The sequence below is a fragment of the Sceloporus occidentalis genome, unplaced genomic scaffold (genome assembly GCF_023333645.1).
Source record: "Sceloporus occidentalis isolate IW3139 unplaced genomic scaffold, rSceOcc1.0.p SCAF_351, whole genome shotgun sequence".
Lineage (NCBI taxonomy): Eukaryota > Metazoa > Chordata > Lepidosauria > Squamata > Phrynosomatidae > Sceloporus > Sceloporus occidentalis.
Genome location: NW_028317331.1, coordinates 430,001 through 453,878, shown reverse-complemented (window position 1 = coordinate 453,878; position 23,878 = coordinate 430,001). Strand labels below are relative to the sequence as shown.

Below are 23,878 nucleotides of genomic sequence, written 5' to 3'. Positions count from 1 at the left end.
ATGGATCGGGTCGGGGTGTACGGGCTGCTGGCGGCTGCGGCTGCTCTGGGCTCCGCGCCTCTCCTGGGACCCTGGCTGGCACTGGGCGCCCTGGTGGTGGGACTGCTGGGGGTTTGGTGCGTGCTGGGGGCCCCGTTAGAGCTGCTCCGGGCCCCAGAGGACGTGGGCTACCTGCCGGAGCGGGGCCGGGATCGGGCAGCCACTGCCAGACAGGTGCAGAGGCGGCGCAGGCTGGGAGACTTACCTCCGGTCTACCCCAACGGGTGGTACCATGTGCTGGGCTCCCGGGAGCTGGGACCTCAACAGACTCGGAGTCTGACAGTGCTGGGTGAGTGCCTGGGGCAGCTGGGCATTGATGAGGGGGTAACAGCAGGTATGGAGGGTAATGAGGAGGTAACAGCAGGTATGGAGGGGTGATGGGGTAACAGCGGGTATGGGGGTGATGGGGGGGGGTTGTAATATTCCATGAGGGGCTGCACATGTTGCCTGAGATAAACATGTTAGGTCAGGTGTTTTTGCCCCAGTGGGGGTATTACTATGTGACCCACCTGCACAGTCCTGAGAATAACAAATCCTTGGGGGTAAATCAAACTTTTATCGGTTTTGGGTCCCAGTCTCGCATTCACCGGGGTATTATCTCACTGGTGTATACTGGGGTGGCTTCCTGGGGGGCGACCAGGAACCGGGGCAATATGTGCGCTTGTTACCCGAATGCAACATGTATGGTAGAGCTCAAGCACATGCTGCCAGTATACTCTGGGGTTGGGGGGGCTGTGCTGGCGGGCAGTATACTCTGGGGTTGGGGGGCCGTGCTGGCGGGCAGTAACTCTGGGGTTGGGGGGCCAGTATACTCTGGTGTTGGGGGGCCGTGCTGGCGGGCAGTATACTCTGGGGTTGGGGGGCCGTGCTGGCGGGCAGTATACTCTGGGGTTGGGGGGGGCGTGCCAGCCGGCAGTATATTCAGGGGTTGGGGGGGTCAGTATACTCTGGGGTTGGGGGCTGTGCTGCGGGCAGTATACTCTGGGGTTGGGGGGCCGTGCCATCAGTATACTCTGGGGTTGGGAGGGCTGTGCCGGCCGGGGTGGTTCTGAGCGGTTTATGATAAACTGCCCCGGTCACCCTTCACCTGAATCTCAGCCGGAAGCTTTTCCTGCAGATAAACTTCCCGATGCCCTTGATCCTTTACTGTCGGAGGCAATAGTTGTCCCTTAGTGCCCAGTGTTGGGGGGAGGGGCGCTCAGGGGCAATAACCTGCAGTTACCTCGGTTTCCGCTTTACCCGTAAAACCAGAACGTTCTCCTGGGGCAGGGTCCGGAATGCGGTCAGTTCCCTTTTCATGGAAGGGATGGCGTCTGATTGGGCGGATGCCCCGAACCCCCCCAAAATATAAAGGTTAATCTGTCGCACCCCTTCTGTGTGCCGGATACACCGAGCAGTCACAGGACTGCTCCTCTCACCCCTGGAAAGTCCCTGTATGCGCATTTGGGGTATTCGGGGGGGTGCTGCGTTTGGGGTAGTTTTTGGCTCACTGTATGAAATGCTCCCGGGGCAGATTGTGACCGCGATATCCTGCATTAAGCGGTTTGGGTTTTGGACAGGGACATTGGGGGGGGGTATAAAGAGGGGTTTTAAGAACCTCCCGGCCCGCGGCTCCCGCTGTGCGCCCCGAGAACCCCCTTTAGTTTAACACGCGTGTATTTGCAGGCGAGCAGATCGCGGTGTTCCGCACCCAGGAAGGCAAAGTGTACGTCGTGGATGCTTACTGCCCCCACCTTGGTGCCAATCTGGCCGTGGGCGGCCGGGTGGTCGGCGACTGTATAGAGTGTCCCTTCCATGGGTGGCGGTTCCGTGGAGAAGATGGAAAATGTGCGCGGATTCCATACGCCGAAAAAGGTACGTTTATCTACCCTCCGTTGGGGCATTTACAGTCTGTAACCTCACTGTGGTCTCTTCCGCCAGCCACGGGGTGTAAATTGACTGGACTTGGTCTGGTGTTGCGGGGCTGATGGGTGGTCCGGCTCAGTCCTTTTCTGCAATGAGGGTGAATAAGACATGTTTTTGGCTCCGTGTTTTGGGCGGCTTGTGGTTCAGCTTCTCCCAGCGGGGTCTTCAGATGGCTGAACGTATAGAATGTGACGTCACGGGGGGGGGGGGGCGTTTAGGGGGAAAGAGACAGTATGTTTGCTTAAGACGTAACCGCGTTAGACCGCAAGCACCCGAGAGCTCCCGGTATATGACGTGGTCTCAAAGGCTTGCGATCTTTACCGTGTTGATGTTTCGAGATGTTTGGCCCCCAGGCTGTCAATCATTCAGTTACCCCTCCCCCAATTCCAGTGCCGGACTTTGCCAAAATCAAGACGTGGCCGTCCTGCGAGGTGAACGAGACGATCTTCGTTTGGTATCATTGTGACGGTATTGAGCCCACGTGGGCCGTTCCCGAGCAGCAAGAGATCACCAGCAAGGAATGGGTGTACCGCGGCCGGACGGAGCACTTTATCAACGCGCACATCGAGGTAGGTTACCGTGGGGCCGGGGTTGGAGAATCAGGGGCCGGTGTGGACGGGCCATCCACGGGCTGATGTAACTCCTAGGCTTCTGCTCGCAGGAGATTCCTGAGAACGCGGCGGACATCGCTCACCTGAAGTTCCTCCACGAGCCGGGGATCGTTAGCGGCGTGGATCTGCGGTATACCAAAGCCAACACCTGGGACTTCGTCAAGCACTCCTGGAAGGTACCTGCCTTACGCGCGGGCTCGAGGTTTATGCCCCGGGCTCGAGGTTTATGCCCCAGTCCGTCTGCGCATGCGCCGTCTCTGAAGGAATTTGAGGAGTCGTCGGTGCATTGCTGCCGGTTTACCCTTAAGGGGCGGGAAGGTGGTCACGGTGCACCATATACAGGGGGCTGTGCCCCTGGGGCAGGTTTAACCCTACGTGAGACGACTTGTGGCGACCGACCACGCTGGGCGATATCAGAGCCGATACTTCCGCTCACATTAACCCTTCATGCCGGCGGTTTATGGCTCTTTAGTGAGATGCCATTGGGCTCGTAGCCCCCTCGCCCCTCTCTTTATGGGACCTCTTGTGTTGTGTTTCTTTAGGTGGAGTGGATGCCCGAGTCGGCCCCCAACAAGCACTGCTCCAAAATGCTGCTGGACCACACTCTGCTCCTGTTCGGGATCCAAGTTCCCCTGCTTGATTTTCACGTTGTCGCCAGACAGGTAAACGGCTCAGCACCGGCGCAGACCCCGGGTAACCTCCCCCTCATCATATACTCATCAAAGCTACATGTTTCAGGTGGGCCCTGGGATAGTGTTCCTCACCTTCAATCACTCCTTCTTGGGGTCTGGAGTCATCTTGCATTATGTGACACCAGAGGAACCTCTGCTTCAGAAGGTTTCTCACAGTATCTACTACCAGAAAAGTGTACCGGCGGTGGTTCCCAAGAGCATATTAAGGGCAGAATGTATTCAGGTGAGTGGCCGCAGACTGTTGGGGGAGCGTAGTGATAGTGGCCGCAGACTGTTGGGGGAGCGTAGTGATGGTGGCCGCAGACTGTTGGGGGAGCGTAGTGATGGTGGCCGCAGAGTGTTGGGGGAGCGTAGTGATGGTGGCCGCGGACTGTTGAGGGGGAGTAGTGATGGTGGCCGGGGACTGTTGGGGGAGCGTGGTGATGGTGGCCGCAGACTGTTGGGGGAGCGTGGTGATGGTGGCCGAGGACTGTTGGGGGAGCGTGGTGATGGTGGCCGCAGACTGTTGGGGGGGGGGAGTAGTGATGGTGGCCGGGGACTGTTGGGGGAGCGTGGTGATGGTGGCCGAGGACTGTTGGGGGAGCATGGTGATGGTGGCCGCAGACTGTTGGGAGGGAGTAGTGATGGTGGCTGCAGACTGTTGGGGTCGCGTGGTGATGGTGGCTGCAGACTGTTGGGGGAGCGTGGTGATGGTGGCTGCAGATTCTTGGGGGAGCGTGGTGATGGTGGATGCAGATTCTTGGGGGAGCGTGGTGATGGTGGTTGCAGACTCTTGGGGGAGTAGTGATGGTGGCCGCAGACTGTTGGGGGGAGCGTGGTGATGGTGGCCGCAGACTGTTGGGGGAGCGTGGACTGTCGGGAGTCTAACGTTTCTGTCTCCAGTTTGAAAGGGATGTCATGATCTGGAATAACAAGAAATACGTTTCCAAACCGCTGCTGGTGAAGGAGGACGCGGCGATCCAGAAGCACCGGCGCTGGTACTCCCAGTTCTACAGCGAGAACAGCCCGCGTTTCAGCTTCCAGAAACACGGCCTGGATTGGTGACCCGTGAGCGCCGCCCACTCCCCGCCCCCCCTTCGCCTATTCCACCAATCCGCAAACACTCCTCGGCCGCGAGGCGTCTGCGGGACGCGGATTTCAGAGCGAAGGGAAAATAGACTTTCAAACCGTGAATAATGAAATATTTATTTTTTATATTCAAATTTTTTTCTAGTTTTGGGCTGTAACTCCGCCCAACCCCCCCCCCCTGCCCGCGTTATTAACTCTTTATCTCCGCTTCGGAGGCGGTTTCCACAGCTGGGGGCCCCGACCGCGGATATACATGGCTCTCGGCTGCTCCCCGTGTTTTTAGTATGTTTTGAAACTACCATTCTCAGCCGGGGCATCCAACGCAGAACTGGGCCATTTACCTCCGAGCCGGGGCATCCAACGCAGAGCTGGGTCATTTACCTCCGAGCCGGGGCATCCAACGCAGAGCTGGGCCATTTACCTCCGAGCCGGGGCATCCAACACAGAGCTGGGCCATTTACCTCCGAGCCGGGGCATCCAACGCAGAACTGGGCCATTTACCTCCGAGCCGGGGCATCCAACGCAGAGCTGGGCCATTTACCTCCGAGCCGGGGCATCCAACGCAGAACTGGGCCATTTACCTCCGAGCCGGGGCATCCAACGCAGAGCTGGGCCATTTACCTCCGAGCCGGGGCATCCAACGCAGAACTGGGCCATTTACCTCCGAGCCGGGGCATCCAACGCAGAACTGGGCCATTTACCTCCGAGCCGGGGCATCCAACACAGAGCTGGGCCATTTACCTCCGAGCCGGGGCATCCAACGCAGAACTGGGCCATTTACCTCCGAGCCGGGGCATCCAACGCAGAGCTGGGCCATTTACCTCCGAGCCGGGGCATCCAACGCAGAACTGGGCCATTTACCTCCGAGCCGGGGCATCCAACACAGAGCCACGTCAGTTTTTATTTAAAAAAAACCTCCTCCGGAGGGACATTTATTTTATTTTTTTAAGTGTTTTTTTGTAAAATTCTATAGTGGGCAGAGCCCCCCGTAACGTGCCTTATTTACTAACTAGCAGAATGGGCCTTAACCCGCTACCCTTTTTTTATACCAGACAGCACCCAAGGGTCTGTAGCGTGATCCACCTGCCCCAGTGAAGGGTGACATGCAATCCAGGCTCCGAGCATGTGGGGTAATCTGCCCCGGACTGACCCCATTTACAGCCCCCCGGGCCGCAGCTTTGGTACGTTGCCTGCGCTGCGTTTAGTTTAAGGGTGCCTTAAAGGTCTGGGGGTCTCGTTAGACTCGAGGGGAGCTGCATGTCTCTAACAAGTGCCTTAACTGTACATAGTACTGCGGGGTCTAAATGCGATGCCGCGATATCAAAGGGTTAAGAATCAGGACGTGCGGGGCTGGTGCATGCTGGGTGTTACTTCTCTTCTAATCACGTGTATGATGCTTTAATTACCCCGTTTGTCCCCACATTAAAGACCCCGTGACACACGCGTGTTGGTTATTCGCAGATTTCCGCCATATTTGGGTCTCCATCACGAGTTACCAAAAAATTTAAACTCAATAACCCGCGTGTATCGATGGGGGTCCGGGGAGGGGCTGCTGTCTCATTAGACTGTAAGCTCTTTGGGGGAGAGAGTTTTGTACGAATTTATCCTCATTTGAGGCAATTCACTAAAGTGCGAGTCCAGATCGCAAAATAAAAACCCCTCCGTGCGGGTAAACTCGCTGTGTAGTAACTGGGGGGGGGTAGTAATTGCGCTCTGCCCCCTTGCAGTGAGGGGAACTTAAATAAGCATTGGGGGGTTATGCCCCTCTAGCAGGGAATGGAGAGGGGTAAAAATATTAAAAGCTGTGCCTCCCCTTATCACCCACTGGGGGGGTGAAGTTTTACCAATTAAATAAAAATCCCTGCTGGGGGGGTCCACACAGCGATGATCCGCGAAGCCCCTGCTCCTCGCAATAAAGAGCCCCGCAAAAAATACAGCAACGCATCATCTTCTAAAGTAAGTGCTGGGGGTGTTGTCACGTACTTCTGCACACCGGTGCCCCCCAGTGCTACAAACCGGTATTGCACCTCTATGGACTTCAACAGCCCCTGGGGACCTCGAGTTTTATTCACTATAGCATGGGGTGTCACTTTGTGTGTTACAGGCGAGGTCATCCGAAGTCACATTCGATTTGCACCCCGTCCCTCGAACGTCCCCTGCAGATTATCAAGGGTTAATGCGAGGGTCTGCGACTGGAGTCGAGGCTGGTCAGCTGATTTAACCCTTAACGTGACCAACCACTCACCTTCTCAGTGAATCGAACCAATTGTTAGATCCGACGTGTCCTCGATCGCTCGATCTCAGGAGTTGAGAGGATTTCAGCAAAAAGGGCGGAATGAGGATAAAAATCAAACTTTCGCTCTTTAATTCCAAAAGCTTGGTTTTTTTCTAAATGTAAATTTTATTGTAAAATCATAAACACGATACAGACAGAAAATCAGCTTCGGGTTTCATGGATTTTCCCATCTCGGCTTCTGATATCACAAAATAGTGTTTATTTTAACAAGAAATAATCATCTATTAAACGCGGAACTTTCTGGAACCTGTACAGGGGAAGGAAAAAGCCAGGAAAGTTTTTTGGTTTTTTTTCTCGTTTGGACGTATATTTTATTTAGTTATCATTTTGTCACCATCGGTAAACGTTAAAATCACCAAACAGAAGACGAGGACAGAACGTGACCCCGCGCTGACCTCCGGGAGTGCGATGCGCTGACCTCCGGGAGTGCGACGCGCGTTCCAATCCCTACACAATCCCCATCTTTGGTCTACAAATAAAAAATGTACATTAAAGTTACCAAAATAAAACACTTTGTGATTGGTTGGCCGGCGTTCGGAGGCGGGATCAACTCGTAGCATGCGCAGTAAACACTTTTCGAAGACTTATTGCCTGTAATTGGGGTTTTTGGCTGCCTGGATGTTAAAAAAACTAACTTTTTTAGGGAGATTTTGGTGGCAGTTTTTGAAAAAGGTTTTAGTAATTCGTTATTCGTGAAGCATTTAATTAACTGTATTCCCAAAAAACCCACCAGAGACCCATCGCAAACGGGGGTCTAGCCAATGCGGGGGGGGGGGTGTCTCTGAGCAGGGGAATCCAGCACAAAGTACCGGTCCAGGGGGCCAACGGCGACCGAACCCAGCCCCCTGCAAACAGACCCTGGAACCTGGATTACTCCGCATCCAACGGTAACATCCGAAAAATAACGTTTCACGAAAACAAGTTCAAGGTTACGCAGTTTTTTTTTAATACTTTATTGCTCCAGAATGTCTGATCTGGAAGTTCTCTGGTCGGTGACCAATCAGAACGCTGATCTGAATCCAGTGGGGGGGGGGCAGCAAAAGGCGAATCCTAACTTATTCTTCACATTTTTAGGTTTTATTGACGCTTTAATAATACAGTACGTGGCGCCAGCGACCAGCACATTGAAGTTCCCAGTGATGTGAGGGCCACACGCCGGCCCCCGGCAGTCGTATAAAAATATTGTGCTGCTAGAAAAGAACAAAAACCGAGGGGGGTCGGGAGACGGGATTATCGGCAGCAGAGAGAACGATCTGACGGCGATACGGGGGGATGGTGTAGTATTGCGGTTGTACCTGCGCGATGCACTCGCTGACGCCGTCCCGACAGCCGCTTTGTGCCCGTCGCATTAATACATGAGAGATTTTAATACTGAGGCCGGCTCCGTGTTACCCGTCCCAGTGTTACCCTAACGCTATCCAGTGTCTGACGCCCGGAACCGAGAGATTAAACCCCCCGACAGAAACAGCTATTCCCGGGATAGTTTCAAAAGTGGTCTTATTACCATAGCAACAAATAGAATTATCAGATTAACAGAAACATTCGACTTGCTGTAAATCACTCTGGAGAATCGTTGATAGTAAATGGTGGGAAGCCTCGCCTGCGGGCCAGGTGACCCCGCGTTAGAAGCCGAGCGCCCACTCCGTTATCTCTTCTATAAGTAGGAAGACCCCGGTGGGTTTGATCCTTAGCGGCTGTTCTGTTAGGGCTTTGGGGGTTTCTGATCAAAGATCATTGAAAATCTGATTATTCCCCTAAAGGACCCCAAAAGTCCACCCAGCCGGCGACCCTCCCGAAGTGGCTGAATAAGAATCCCCCCGCTCTGTATTCATTTGGTCGATAGATTTGATTTGGTAAAAAAGGACTTCACCCCGGAATAGCCCCGACCTCCGACATCCAGCGTCATCCGCGACCCAACGTCATCCGCCACAAATACTTAGAATGTAAAAAATGACATCAGATGAACGTTTTCTACAGAAAAACATGAATAATCCTGAAGAACAAAGAAAGCCCCCGTTTCACAGAATCCCCCCTCAGCACCGAGACCTGTAGAGGAGGATGGGGTATAAAAGCTACGTGGGCCGTCTGCTTAATGGCGCTCTTTGGGGGTTATTGAGGTATTTTGTTTTTGATTCTGTATCGGGTCAGGAAGGAAGAGGTCAAGAGACCCAGCAATCCGTGCACCGACCTAAAACAGCCCTAAAGCCAAAACCGCGAAGCCTCGTCCCGACATAATGCGACTTCCCCAATCTGCGAACGAGAGCTTCACGTGACGTGAAGGTTGGAGCTGTGATCTTCTGAGAGCTCAACTTTGGCCCAACTACAAAGTGCGTTCTGGTGGAGAACAGCGTCAGGCGTGGGGAACGTGGATTAGTGACCCTTATAGGGTGACGGGGAGTGAGGAGCGGCGCCGTGTACGGGTGACGGGGAGTGAGGAGCGGCGCCGTGTACGGGTGACGGGGAGTGAGGAGCGGCGCCGTGTACGGGTGACGGGGAGTGAGGAGCGGCGCCGTGTACGGGTGAGGGGGAGTGAGGAGCGGTGCTGTGTACGGGTGACGGGGAGTGAGGAGCGGTGCCGTGTACGGGTGACGGGGAGTGAGGAGCGGCGCCGTGTACGGGTGACGGGGAGTGAGGAGCGGCGCCGTGTATGGGTGACGGGGAGTGAGGGGCGGCGCCGTGTACGGGGAGTGAGGAGCGGCGCCGTGTACGGGTGACGGGGAGTGAGGAGCGGCGCCGTGTACGGGTGACGGGGAGTGAGGAGCGGTGCAGTGTACGGGGAGTGAGGAGCGGTGCCGTGTACGGGTGACGGGGAGCGAGGAGCGGCGCTGTGTACGGGTGACGGGGAGTGAGGAGCGGCGCCGCGTACAGGTGACGGGGAGTGAGGAGCGGCGCTGTGTACAGGTGACGGGGAGTGAGGAGCGGCGCTGTGTACGGGTGACGGGGAGTGAGGAGCGGCGCCGTGTACGGGTGACGGGGAGTGAGGAGCGGTGCCGTGTAAAACCACTATAACCGTCTCAAAGCGTCCCTTCAGCTGGTAAAAGGATAAAGTAGAAGTTTAGAAGAAAATAAAAGAAGCGTGTGTGTGCAGAGGTCACGCGTGTGCACGCGGCCACGTTCTCTTTTATATAAACAGTACAACGTGTACAAAATAAACATGAAATATTGCACGTCACCAAAACGCGTTCACAAACGTCTTCATGTGCAAAAGGTTTGGTTCCCATAATTCCTGACTTCTCTCACCCGGAGTATTTAACGTCTGAACGGGAGACACGCGAGGCGCGCAACCAAAACTGTCACGAGTATCAGGGAAGGGACAAAAACAGAGGAACCTTCAGCAGAAGCTGGACTACAACTCTCATAACTCTCTGCCCAACACCAGTTGAAGACCGGCTGTTGGTTTTTATTTGATGGTCGGTCTTGGGGTGAGATAACGGGAGACGATACGGGACGGAGGGGGGGGGGCGCACCGAGTACCAAACGGCAGCCCCCGGATAACTTAGACTTCTTTGGCCGGCGTGGAAAAGTTTTTTGCGTTTAAAGTGTCCGGCAGCGAGACCCTCGCCTCGCGGCAGCTTTGTGGCCCCTGTGCTGCCGGGAACATGCTTTGTGAGACACATACATTCACGATCACTGCTCGGCAAAAGGATACATTCCATACTGCTTATAAATTAGAAGAGGAAACAGCTTATTTACCTAATAGAACAGATTTCGTCATGGAAGTTATGCTCGGCGGGGGTCACAGTAGTTCAGAAAATGGGGTTAAAACAGAATCTTTCCTCGCATTCTAAAAATAAAATGAATGACATCGTATCGCTTCCCTTTAGAAAATGCTCGGAAAAACTAAAACAGGGAATGGAGGCTGGCAACGAAAATAACCGTCCCGGTCCCTATTGGCCAAAGAAACGCGTCGGGCGAGCCACCTTCCTCATATACACGGTACGGAAGTGGGACTCGGCCGATGCCCTGGAAGGAGCACAGAAAGGATACTCGTGGATTTGGAAGTCAGCTGCCTGTAAGGTCACCCTCGTCTCGCTCACACGCGGTCCACGAATGCGTCGCGTCGTTAGGAATCCCGCAAACCGCCCGATCCTCCTTCCTTTCCAAACAGAAGAAGCACTTGGTTCCGGGTTCTACTTGGTTCCGGGTTCTACTTGCTTCGTTTGTTTTGAGGTCCACAGTGTTTTGAGCTCAAAGTTTTGTTTTTAATCATTTCACTCAGTTTAAGTTTTTTGGAACAGTGTTTCGCTTTAGTGAGAAAAGTTCACGTTGGTTTAAAGCATGTTTGACTTCAGAAACAGGACTTTATTGGTATCCTCGGGGCTGAGCAGCCTCCTTCTCTTGATGAGCAGGGCCTGTTCGCAGATATTGACACACTCGCTCCGCGCTCCCACGGCGGGGACGGCCAGGAGCCAGAAGGCAAGTTTGGAAAGTTTTTTATGCTTTTGGGCAACGGACGACCAGTACTGGAAGAGGTCTGGGGTGGCCTGGAACAGCGGCTCCTGGAGATAGTCGTAGACTTCGTTCTTCCCCGTGCGCTCGTCGTCCTGCACTTTGGTCGTCTCCGCCGCCTGTCGGCCTTTTTTGGGAGGCGTCTCAAACTCTGCCTCTTCCGCCCCGTCTCTCACCTCGCCGATCAGTTCGCAGACCTTGCCTATGATCTCTTCGTGCTGATACGGCGGGACGGGCCGCAGCTTCTGCTGCGGGTCTAAGATCATCGCCACCTTATGCGCGGTGTCCACCTTGAAGTTCTCCTTCAGCGCCTCGAGAAAGAGGTGGCAAAGCTTGCTGATGACTCCGGCGTCGTTCGCCTTCGAGGTGAAGAGCTTCTCCAGCTTGACGTAGGTGGGGAGGACGAGCTGCAGCGTCGGCCTGCGTTCGTTGCTCAGTTCTATCACGGCTTGTTTCACCGGAGCGAGAATGGCGGCCAAGTTGCTCAGTAGATGCTTGTTGAGCGTTTGTATGACGCTCGTCTTCTTCGCCCGACTGTAGAATTCGCAGATCTGCTCGTACCGTTCATGGACGAGCAGCAGCGAGTCCGTCACCGAATTCCAGCACGGCGGGGGAGACGTTTCCTCCAAGGAGCCAAACGTCTCTTTGGAGATCCCCGAGGACCCGGCCAGCTCCTCCGAGACGTTCAGAAGTTCGATAAGCTCGTGCATGTTGCGAGCCTGCAGCGTGCGCTTGTTCAGCACGCTCTGTACCACCGAGTTCAGGGAGCAGGCTGAGCAGCGCAGGCACGTCCCGGCCTTGGAGAAAGCAGCCGAGCTCACCCTGCAGTCCGTGACATAAACTGTCCTGATCTCTGACATCACAAACTCGGAGAGGACATTCTGCACCCACTGATGGATGAACTCCCCGCTGTCTCTGCTGTCCATGTCCTTAATACCCAAGACGTAGCGTTTGATTTGGTTGCCCTCGGCCTGATACGCCGTGAGGATGTAACAGGAGTCGGAGCCGACGTACTGCGAGTGGCACGTGACGCCGATGCCCAAGCAGATGTTGCTCCCCAGGGCGCAGGTCACCTTCACTTTCACCTGGTTGTACATTCGAGGTAAATGCTTCAGGGCCAAGGTGTTCATGTTCCCCAAAATCTCGTTGACCGAGAACGATCCGTGGCGGGCTCCGGTGTCCACCAGCGTCTGCGCCAGTTTCAGGAAGTCTTTGTTGTTGACCACGCTCAGGGCTCCGAGGTCCGAGCACATGACCCTCAGCAGGCGCTCGGCGATGTGCTGCCGCTCCTTCTCGGGCAGGGAGTTGTTGGCCGGCGCGGCTGCGGCGACTGCAAAAAAAAAGGAGAAATCTGTGAAGAATTCCAGATCGTGGAGTCGCTGAACGAGAGACGGGAGGGAGAAACGTCGCCCTCTGACCCCTCGGCTTGGATACACGGATGTAAAATAACAAACGGGCTCACAGCGAGAGCTCAGAACATAGAGAGGAACATCTTCACTTCACGGACATGTCAACCTACACTTATCACAAAGAGCTGCGGGGGGGGGCTGCGGACCACCTTACGCCGAACCCCACCAACCACCCTGACACGCGAAGCACTTACCGTTATTACTGCTGTTTCTTTGGGGTTGAGGCTTCCAGTTTTCTTCGGCCGGCGGAGCCGATCTCGCCTGGTTTGTGGAAATGTTGTTTTCATTGTCGGCTAAGAGGAGAGACGAGAGAAAGAAGGTATGTGTCGGCGCGTGCGTCGGCGCGTGCGTTGCCCGTGTGCGTTGCCCGTGTGCGGGGAGCTCGTCTCTGATACTCCCCAGGAAGCAGATTCAGATCAGATGCAGCGAACAGTAAACCTCTGACGGCATCACAAACTAAACCAACCCGGCTCCTGCGCGACACCAGCGTACCTGAGATGAGGAGGAGCGGCGGGGCGATTAACGCGTCCAATAACCGATCCACGTAAACAGCGCATGCAGGGAACCCTCGCAACGTACACACGGCAGGTCGGCACGCTAACGCCACCTTATCCCCGGTCCTAACGCCGCCGTGAGATAACTAACCCCCCAAACACGGATAACGGGCTCGATCCGGTAAGACGCCTGTGAACGGGACGGGTCCTCACCGGCATGAGATTGCATGTGCTCCAGCAGATTGGTGTAAAACTGGAACTGAATCCCGCATGCACCACACGTGTACGGCTCTGTGAGAAAACAACGTGTGGGATTTACAAAGAATTCTGTCAATGCCAGCTGAGCAAAAAACGTAACCCGCGGGGTCTCCGGGGGGGGGGGGGGGGTCTGCATCAGGGTAAGATGGGTGCAGGGGGTCTTCAGCCACGCAACTCTATGCATGGCACTGAAAAGGTTAAACCGGGTGCATTCTAGTTGGTATCTTTCAATGTAGTCAGGGAAAATTGTTTACTTGTCGCTATCGCAGAGTCGAGGGCCTGCCCTGAAGAGCTTACAGTCTATTGGTGTAATAAGCTGCTCTCAGAGGAATAACGGCAGACAGAGGAACACACGGAAAGTGAAACCCGGAACGGCCGACTTATACCAACACGAGTCAAGGAGACACTCCTGGCATAAGGGTCTCCCACAACGAATCGCAAGGTCCCCGAGCCTCCCGTTATACCGCTAGACTGTAAGCTCCTTGGGACAGGTTATCTACTTACAGCACCGGACTCTCTGGGCACTGGTCCATTGGACTAGATTGTAAGCTCTTTGCTTAGGGTCTGCTCTAGTACTCGGAGGCAGAGAGAGGGTCACAGCCCCAGGGAGCCTCAGATAACATTTTGCCCCGATAGGAACACGTCATATACCCCCCCCCCGATGGGACGCATTCTATCCCGGCTCCTGGCCCCATCAGCCACGAGAAGCCCTGACCCCTGGATCACCCCAATTACATCCATTAATGGGGCAAAACAGACAATTATTACAAGTCACTGAGCCAGCGTGGCCCAAACCGCGTCCGGATACATGAGACAAGGGGGGGCGCCGTCTGGACCTTTAACTAATTTCCACGAACCTTTGATGCGTTGGGACGATGGCTCCGAGGGGCCCAATGACGAGATGTCCCGGCGGCTCGCGCACCGCAGCAAACACACTCACATATACCAAACGTAGTTACCCTACTCGCCCCGAACGGCAGAGAACTACCCCGCCGAGGTTCTGCTCCACAAATGTCTACGGAGACTCAGTCTGCGGGGCAAACGGTGACTTTAACTGCCCCTCTGAAAATATGTGCCGGTCTGCCAGAACGAGACACGCGGCTAGAGCCCCATAGATTGCAAGCTCTGTTGGTCATTAAACCCTGACAGATTAGGCATTCAGTAGAAAGTTCAAAGGTCACAGATCCCCACAGACCGCAAATTCTGATCACCACGGATTGTAAGCTCTGCAGGGTAGGACTTCTTCCTCCAGGATTAACATAGATGACTACAGAATAAATCTGCGTGTCTTCTATCGAGTGATAAACATGCAACATACATGTAGAGGTGTGTGTGTGTGTGCAGCCCCCTCGGGTAGATCCCCCCCATGTCTCAGGACGCACCTTCAGCCTTATTACTCTTCTCTTCTTTCAGCGGCTTGTTGCCGGAATCTTCCTTCCTCTTTATCTTTTTCTTCCATCCCTTGCCTCGGAAGATTCAAGAGAAACACAAAGATTACGATGAACAGAAGGTTCCAGAACGTTTAAAGCACAAGAGCCTCATATTCTGCAGCCCTAACAAAAGCCCCAATCAGCCCCGGGACCCCAGCGGCAGCCTTTGGGGGTCCGTTACGTGGCGGGATCCCGGGAACCTGTATAACCACCAAACCGACCACACGCTAAATACGAACTCATCCCCAGATACAAAGTCCTAACGTGGGGTGAGGAGAGGTCAGGGGTCGGATAATGAATGAGAATAAAGTGTATAAAACCAGGACCCTAATCACCCCCCCCCCCGGGCCCCGGCTACACGTTACACGTTACACGCTAAACACTGAGCGAGGTGACTCCACGGACACAAATCTAAGACACAAAGTGCCCGGGGTTCAGGTCAGACGGCATGCGGCAGAAATATTCCCAAACATACCAAAAACACTGAAAACGGCAAAATGTCTTTTTACAATATCAGGCCTGCTCTAGAACTGCTCTAGAACTCATAATAAAAGAACATTTCCCAGGCCTGACGTTCCAGATTGTCGAGCGATCTGGTTCTGTTTTGTGGGAATTTTTATGCAGGTCGTGGACAGAACCGCAGATAAACCCATTAAAGCGGTGGGTGTATGACGGACGGACGGACGGACGGGGTGGGGACCTACCTTGTAACAGAGGGAACGGGCTGGGGATGACTGGATTGGCCGGTTCTAAAGTAACCAAAAGGACAAAATGACCACATTTAGAACGTCAATAATAATATATATAGAATATGTATAAAGAATGCATCTCTTTGTGTGGAGGGTTCTAGGTTTGTCTTTGTTGACCTAGATCTCTCTGTAGGCTTCTGTGATTCTAGGTCTTCCCTGGAGTTCCTGCTTAATTTCTGCCTCTCTGGTTTGGGGTCTCTCCTGGTAGCCATGATTGGTGTCTGCGGTTCTAGGATCTCCTGCTCTGCTTCTGTGGCTGTGGTTCTAGATTCCTAGCACAACTGTATGTTCTGGATTAGAATGGAAGTCACCTTTTTGCCAGCCCGTCACGTTCCCAGATCCGGCCATGTCTGACATCCCTGCGTGAGTTCGACTGGAACCTGCTGGAAGGAAAAGCCTCGGCGTCACCGAGAGAATCCCGAGCTTCTGGATATTTTCTGGAACATTCTACGGAGTTTCATTTCTGATTAATTTATTTCTCCTAAAACCACTGCTCTTTACACGGATATACTGGGACTGCGTGTATAAAACACGCCAGCTACTTGGCTCCGTGCACGCGGGGCCGCTGCGGTTCTGGCATGACTCCGGGGGGAGGGGCACTTACCGCTGGAGTGCTGGGAGTTGCTGTTGGTCTCGTCGTAGTTATTCGCTGCCTTGGGGTCGGTTTCCAGGTTGAAGACGCTCTCTGGGGGGGAGAGAAGAAACACTTCACAACCCTCTCCGAGGACACGCGTGGGATAAACGGACACGGATCACACGGCAACAACCAGGGGAGCTGAATACGCGTGGGATAAACGGACACGGATCACGCCGCAGCAACCAGAGGAGCTGAACACGCGTGGGATAAACGGATCACGCGGCAACAACCAGAGGAGCTGAACACGTGTGGGATAAACGGACACGGATCACGCCGCAACAACCAGAGGAGCTGAACACGCGTGGGATAAACGGACACGGATCGCGCCGCAACCCGACGAGCTGAACTTCACCGTAGCCAACACATCGCTAACGTCTAAACGTGTCGTTAACCAAAGGCATTCTTTCAAACATCACTGACTCGACGCGCCGTGAAGCAGATCGGGCAAACGAAGGGGACGCGGAGGGTCTCCCCGCTAGGAGCCGCGGTACTCACTGAGGGGGGCGTGCAGGGCCACGTGCTCCTGGTACGGCGTGTAATACTTGTACTGCTTGCCGCAGAATTCGCAGGTGTAATTCCCCGTCTCTGTTAGAGGAAACGAGAGGTTAATATGAGTCATCCGGCCCCCCGAACGCCGGGGCATCAGACCCCAAACTGACGTTCCTCGTATTGGTGGAAGAAACAGGCAAATTACCGACACGTTTAAAATCTGACATTGTCCTTAAAAAGAAGTTTAACGGATTTTTACAGTTTTTATGAATTTATCTTGTAGATCACGAAAAAAAAACTAAAAACGGAATATTCTGACCCAAAGCTGCGTGTGAAAGTCACAGGACACTAAATGGTGGCCCCAGAGAGGTCACCGCGGGCTCCTTTTCCTATGTGGTTCGCTCCATCCATACAGATCACGCACTCGCTCACCACGCGCCTCCGCTGCCACTTTCTGCCACTAAGAAGGGGTCACGGGCTAAACAAAGTGTCACCGGTTTACTTTTCGGGGGAGAGCTTGGCCAAACCCCCCCAAAAAACACACCATACGTGATGTGTTTGCCACGTCGAAAAGGCAAGATTTACTAAATAAACTTAATAAACTCCTCCAACAGGGGACTGCTGTGGCTACGAGCACAAAAACGCCTCTAACGACAGAGACATCGGAACGACAAACACTCGGAAGCCACCCGGAGCCCTGACCGGCCGAGAGTGCTGAGAGTCGCAGATCGAGAAGGTCGGGTCGGACACGTATGTGTAAAATAAAGTGACTTTACAGACAGGTAGTGACAGGCGGGTGGTTACATGCGAGACCTGCAGAGAGCGCGTGAAGAATACAGAAATAAAGGGGAAAATGGCAAAAAATGAACAAATCACAGAAAAAATAAAACAGCGAGCGGGAAGCAGCCATGCATGTTAGGCGCCCGCAGCCGGCGGGATTAGAACCGAAGCGGGGATCGTCGTGGCTTCCGATCGTACTTGGACCGAGTTTGAGAAATGGTTCAGGGTCCTCTTCTTTGGCCTCCCCTGAAGTTACCATCATATGGATATAGGTGTCTACAGAAAGAACGATAAAAATAAAACATAAACGTGTTACACGCCAAGCAAACAAAAATATACAAAACCCGGCCACATCCCCAGCACAGCCTCGCCATTCCCGCTATCTACGGCCGGGAGACGTTTGTTTGGCCCTCCGTGGCTGCGCCAAGAGCTGCTGGCATAAAGCAAGGCGTGTGGCTGATAATAAACGTCACGTGGAGGAGCCGCGGCCCCAGCCGTTGTCTGCGTGGACTCTGCCTCGTGCAGTTCTCATACGCGCCACAGGAGGGAGCCAGAGAACCGCTCAGTCACCGAGCCCCGGCGACCGACGGCTTCCTCCCGGTCACGTTTCTGCCGCCACGACGAGGAGCCGCGCGAACAGAACGAGGAGGAGCCCCACGAACAGAACGAGGAGCCGCGCGAACAGAACGAGGAGCCGCCCAATGAGGAGCCCCACGAACAGAACGAGGAGCCGCCCCACGAACAGAACGAGGAGCCGCCCAATGAGGAGCCCCACGAACAGAACGAGGAGCCGCCCCACGAACAGAACGAGGAGCCGCCCAATGAGGAGCCCCACGAACAGAACGAGGAGCCGCCCCACGAACAGAACGAGGAGCCGCCCAATGAGGAGCCCCACGAACAGAACGAGGAGCCGCCCCACGAACAGAACGAGGAGCCGCGCGAACAGAACGAGGAGGAGCCCCACGAACAGAACGAGGAGCCGCGCGAACAGAACGAGGAGCCGCCCAATGAGGAGCCCCACGAACAGAACGAGGAGCCGCGCGAACAGAACGAGGAGCCGCCCAATGAGGAGCCCCACGAACAGAACGAGGAGCCGCCCCACGAACAGAACGAGGAGCCGCCCAATGAGGAGCCCCACGAACAGAACGAGGAGCCGCCCCACGAACAGAATGAGGAGCCGCCCAATGAGGAGCCCCACGAACAGAACGAGGAGCCGCCCCACGAACAGAACGAGGAGCCGCGCGAACAGAACGAGGAGCCGCCCAATGAGGAGCCCCACGAACAGAACGAGGAGCCGGCCAATGAGGAGCCCCACGAACAGAACGAGGAGCCGCGCGAACAGAACGAGGAGCCGCCCAATGAGGAGCCCCACAAACAGAACGAGGAGCCGCCCCACAAACAGAACGAGGAGCCGCCCAATGAGGAGCCCCATGAACAGAACGAGGAGCCGCCCCACAAACAGAACGAGGAGCCGCCCAATGAGGAGCCCCATGAACAGAACGAGGAGCTGACACAATATATATAACAAACACAAAATGATTCATTAACTAGTTAACAATCCCCGCCATACCCCACAACCCTGTCTACAAACAGACTGTCTCCACCGGTCACAGCTTCGGACGCGTCCCCGACCTGCCGGCTCCACGGTGGTAACCAGCGATACCAGTAAAGTGATAATGACCAGCGATACCAGTAAAGTGATAATGACCAGCGATACCAGTAAAGTGATAATGACCAGCGCCAAGAGTGATTTGTGTAAAACGTCGACGGCCCCAGCGGAGGTTCTTCCAGATGTGTCGCCGCTCACCGCCGGACTGCACCGTCTGTTAATCTGTCCAGCTCCGAATACATTCCCCCAGAGCTGCGGAGAACCCACCTCTGCCGAGCGGCTCCTCGCTGCGTATACGGAGCGGCTGGACTGTTACCTATAATTCCAGGAATCCTTCCAGGTTGGGAGCGCATGGTCCACGTAATGAATAACTGACGTAAGCTTACATTATACAGGAGGCAGGGCTGGGGACACTATAAATACACATATAGACCGGGTCCCCGACACTATCGCGATAACGTGGCATGAACTCAGGGCAGTTAGCGCTCAGTAAAGGGGCAGAAATACACCGCAGAAAATGCCCTCGGACCTGCACCTCTCACATAATGTACCTCTCCCTCTGTGTGGATACATAGCGCTAACATACGCAGCGGCAGAGATACCCCATCCAGATGCCCCAGGGGTGAGAAATGTAGGAAAGGGGTCTACATCTAGAGATGAGGTGTGAATACTCACCATCCACGGCGTGTAAGTCTCTGTGCTCCTGGAAGCAGCTGTAATATTTGTATTTTTTGCCACAGATGTCACACGTGTATCGAAAATTGTCTGCAAGAATGAAAAGACGTCTGCTAGCACGCGTACATGAATGGCGGGAGCGCGGGGACGAGGGAGACGATTAACACAACAACGAGGATCGCAGGACACCCCGGACGTTACCTTCTGGGGGTGAAGCATGCAGATGGTCACATAAAACAGATGGTCCCTGAGCAAAGCCCCCGAAAGCAAGCCTGGAGGGACCGATCTACTAAATGGAGGGAGCCTGGAGGGACTGATCTACTAAATTGAGGGACCCTGGAGGGACTGATCTACTAACCGGAGGGAACCTGGAGGGACTGATCTACTAACCGGAGGGAGCCTGGAGGGACTGATCTACTAAATGGAGGGAGCCTGGAGGGACTGATCTACTAACCGGAGGGAGCCTGGAGGGACTGATCTACTAACCGGAGGGAGCCTGGAGAGACTGATCTACTAACCGGAGGGAGCCTGGAGGGACTGATCTACTAACCGGAGGGAGCCTGGAGGGACTGATCTACTAACCGGAGGGAGCCCGGAGGGACTGATCTACTAACCGGAGGGAGCCTGAAGGGACTGATCTACTAACCGGAGGGAGCCTGGAGGGACTGATCTACTAACCGGAGGGAGCCTGGAGAGACTGATCTACTAAATGGAGGGAGCCTGGAGACACTGATCTACTAACCGGAGGAAGCCTGGAGGGCCTGATCTACTAACCGGAGGGAGCCTGGAGGGACTGATCTACTAACCGGAGGGAGCCTGGAGGGACTGATCTACTAAAAAGTCAATGAGTCCAGCTCAGCCCTACCGTCCCAAAAACTCCACCAGTCCTCCCTCCCGAGAGAGTGAACAGGTCCTGAGACATTATAACCGGGGGTGTCTAAAGATTGTGACAGGGAAGTCACGCTATACGGGCAGCTCTGCGTCCGGCATGTCAGAGACGCTGTGCTTATTCTCATCAATCCAATATCCGGCCCTCCGGACAATCGCTTCACAAACACAGAACTAATCTCCCCATCTCAGGCTCGGTGTGAATTACCTCTAAATTCTCATAACGGCAGCCAAACTAGAATACAATGCAAAGGGGCCGTGGTGTGAGTAGCCACACTCCTCACTCTTCATGCTCCTCGCTCCTCATTCTCATTACACTCCTCACTCTTTACACTCCCTTCGACTCCTCATCCCTCACTGTTCAGATATCACTCTCTTCACTCCTCGCTCTCATCACACTCCTCGTTCTCATCATACTCCTCGCTCTCATCACACTCCTCGCTCTCATCACACTCCTCGCTCTCATCACACTCCTCGCTCTCATCACACTCCTCGCTCTCATCACACTCCTCGCTCTCATCACACTCCTCGCTCCTCATATCCCTTACTCTCCTCACTTTTCATGATCCGCGCTCCTTACTCTCCTTGAACTCCTGACTCTCCTCACCATCCTCATACTTTCCTCACTCATTTCGCTCCTTAAGCCACTCTTTATGCTCCTCACCCTTCTTACTATCCTCGCTTCTCATGCTTGTCGCTCCTCACTTAGTCTCCTTACACTCCTCACGCTCCATATCTCTCTCACCCCCACTCCTCACGGTCCTCTGATGTTACTTTCTCTCCTTTTGTTAACTTGGGGGTAACCCTGGCTACTCACGAACACCGATATTATTCCGACAGCATGACGCGAAGCCATAACTCAGCGAAGTAAAGATATAAAATAGAAACGAGATTATCTAAAAGATAGAAAAGATTTACAGATCTCTCGATGGCAGCGTCGGTGACATTTTGCGTGAATATACGAGAGGGGAGAGCGGGGAATGCCGGAGACTTCGCTCCGACGCTCTTTGCGCGCGTTGGCCAGCGGCGGTCAGTAAATGTCAGATTTTAACTGTGTCCTGGAACGAATTTGCCCGTTTCGGAAGAAATTTATTTCATATTTGATGCAAACGGCCACGAAAGACACTTACCTCCAAGCTCGAAAACAGCTGCGACATTAAATACGCATCAGAACACAGAATCTGAGCATTGATGGTAGATATCAAAGGCACCAACTTTATAACCATGTATCAAAAACAACTAGTATAAAAGAAATGCCCAAATATAAATATTCTCAAAAAACAAGAACTCTGAAACGGCTCACTGTGGGCACTGCGTGTTTTCTGTACCGTGTATGTAGCGTGGCAGCCGGCTCATGTGACACTCTTGTAGAATGTATGTTACAAACCGCTATAAACCGGTGAATTCACACACAAAAACAACACGATAAATTTCCAAACTAATAACAGCTTCTGTGAGAAAAGCAGCAGAGTGCGGTACTTACTTCCCTGCGACGCTCCCTCGCCCGACGCCGCTTCGTTATCTGCAAGAGACGCAGCAAAGCACTCCATTACTGAATTCACAGCATTTCGCGCCTCATTTTCTATATTGTGGCAAATTCATCTTATCAACACCACGGAAAGACGCTGTTTGGGAAATTTAATAGATTTGTTATAGATTTGTTCGGAGACAATTTCCGAACAAACCCAGCATTTAAGGGGCTGCGATTGGCCCAAACTGCTGGAATTCTACCCCAAAAACTCCTGGGTTAACGGATACAGCAGCATCTTTAACCTGAACAGGCTGATAGACAGCACACGCCTATCACACTCAGGCAAGTTACCCCAAGCATTAAAAAGATTTGCCCCCTCCTGTATGCTGCTGGGTTGGGGTCTGTAACATTCGCCCCTCTGTGAGCCGTCACTAACTTATCGAAACAAATTGTCTCCAATAAACTGACGAGACGCAGAGTTTACGGTTTCAGGTAATTCACTAAACGCCGCAGATCCCATGGAGATTGTGGATGATTCTGTTACGGCTCCATAATGGAATCCCGCTGTCAGCTGAACGCAGCCTCCATGCGAGCACGTTTATTATCACAGAGCGCTCTTATTCTAACAAAAGATAACGGCTCGGGGAAAACGGGAGGGAAAAAAGCCATAATCTGATCAAACCCATCAAATTAATTCTCAAATTTGGGAGATAAACATGAAAAGAGAACACGAGGACGGCATTGTGTGCAGCCGCCACGGCTGTCTCGCCGCTCGCAGGCACGGGGTGTCTCTGGAACTAAACTCTTTTACATTGAGAAACACGGTTGGGTTCTTTGTAAATATTTTAGCGGAGTTGGAAGATAAATCTCCGTGATGTCGATGAACATCAATCCGAAAGGTTCCACCGAACAGTCTTTCTTATTCCGACAAGGTCTCGGTCTGTCTCGGACGGTCTAATTGCAATATCTTCCGGCCCATTAGTTTTTTATAGCCTGAAAGCCTTTTTAGTGAGACGGGATTTAATTATACGTTTTAATCACAGATTAGTCGATGTTTCCAGGACCGGATGATAGAATTCAGCGAAATGACCTGAACACGGAGACGGGATTGGAGTGTTTTAGGGTTTTTGCATTTTGTTATTAAGATGTTATATATCGTATATTATATATTGTATATTATATATCGTATATTGTATATTGTATACTGTATATTATATAATTGTATATTGTATATTATATATCGTATATTGTATATTATATATCGTATATTGGATATTATATATTGTATATATTATATATTTTTTATTGGATATTATATATTGTATATCGTATATTATATATTGCGTACTGTAGATTATATATTATATATTGTATATTATATATCGTATATTACATATTGTATATTGCATATTATATTATATATTGTATACTGTATATTATATAGCGTATTTTGTATATTATATATTGTATACTGTATATTATATGTTGTATATTATATATTGTATACCGTATCTTATATATCGTATTTTGTGTATTGTATATTATATATTGTATACTGTATATAATATATCGTATTTTGTATATTATATATTGTATACTGTATATTATATATCGTATACTATATATTATATATCGTATATTGTATATTGTGTATTGTATATTATATATCGTATACTGTAAATTATATATCGTATATTGTATATTGTGTATTATATATTGTATACTGTATATTATATATCGTATTTTGTATATCGTATCCTGTATATTATATATTGTATATTGTGTGTTGTATATTATATATCGTATACTATATATTATATATCATATATTGTATATTGTGTATTGTATATTATATATTGTATACTGTATATTATATATCATATTTTGTATATTATATATTGTATACTGTATATTATATGTTATATATTA

At 52.4% G+C, this 23,878-nt stretch overlaps 2 protein-coding genes across 2 annotated transcripts in view; one reads left to right on the top strand and one right to left on the bottom strand.

The window, feature by feature from the left end:
• On the top strand, positions 1-4,291 carry LOC149274061 (cholesterol 7-desaturase nvd-like). Its single transcript, XM_089505915.1, has 7 exons — positions 1-328; positions 1,705-1,893; positions 2,335-2,513; positions 2,606-2,731; positions 3,098-3,217; positions 3,294-3,470; positions 4,130-4,291. Exons 1-7 carry the CDS (start codon positions 1-3, stop codon positions 4,289-4,291), a joined length of 1,281 nt encoding a protein of 426 aa, XP_089362041.1.
• A 6,591-nt stretch (positions 4,292-10,882) lies between these two features.
• Positions 10,883-23,878, bottom strand: part of LOC149274060 (zinc finger protein 618-like) — a 24,379-nt gene continuing 11,383 nt past the window's right edge. Inside the window, exons 4-11 of the mRNA XM_089505914.1 lie at positions 21,962-22,000; positions 19,591-19,680; positions 17,505-17,582; positions 16,533-16,622; positions 16,005-16,085; positions 13,177-13,254; positions 12,664-12,762; positions 10,883-12,390 (exon numbers count right to left, since the gene is read on the bottom strand). Coding sequence (XP_089362040.1) covers positions 10,883-12,390; positions 12,664-12,762; positions 13,177-13,254; positions 16,005-16,085; positions 16,533-16,622; positions 17,505-17,582; positions 19,591-19,680; positions 21,962-22,000 — 2,063 coding nt within the window. The remainder of the gene's footprint in view (positions 12,391-12,663; positions 12,763-13,176; positions 13,255-16,004; positions 16,086-16,532; positions 16,623-17,504; positions 17,583-19,590; positions 19,681-21,961; positions 22,001-23,878) is intronic.

Bases quoted from the DNA above. Each gene is read 5' to 3' on its own strand.
- LOC149274061 (XM_089505915.1), top strand. From the start codon at position 1: ATGGATCGGGTCGGGGTGTACGGGCTGCTGGCGGCTGCGGCTGCTCTG. The intron at 2,514-2,605 runs GTAGGTTACCGT...TTCTGCTCGCAG, and splicing joins TTATCAACGCGCACATCGAG to GAGATTCCTGAGAACGCGGC. The intron at 3,218-3,293 runs GTAAACGGCTCA...TACATGTTTCAG, and splicing joins TTCACGTTGTCGCCAGACAG to GTGGGCCCTGGGATAGTGTT.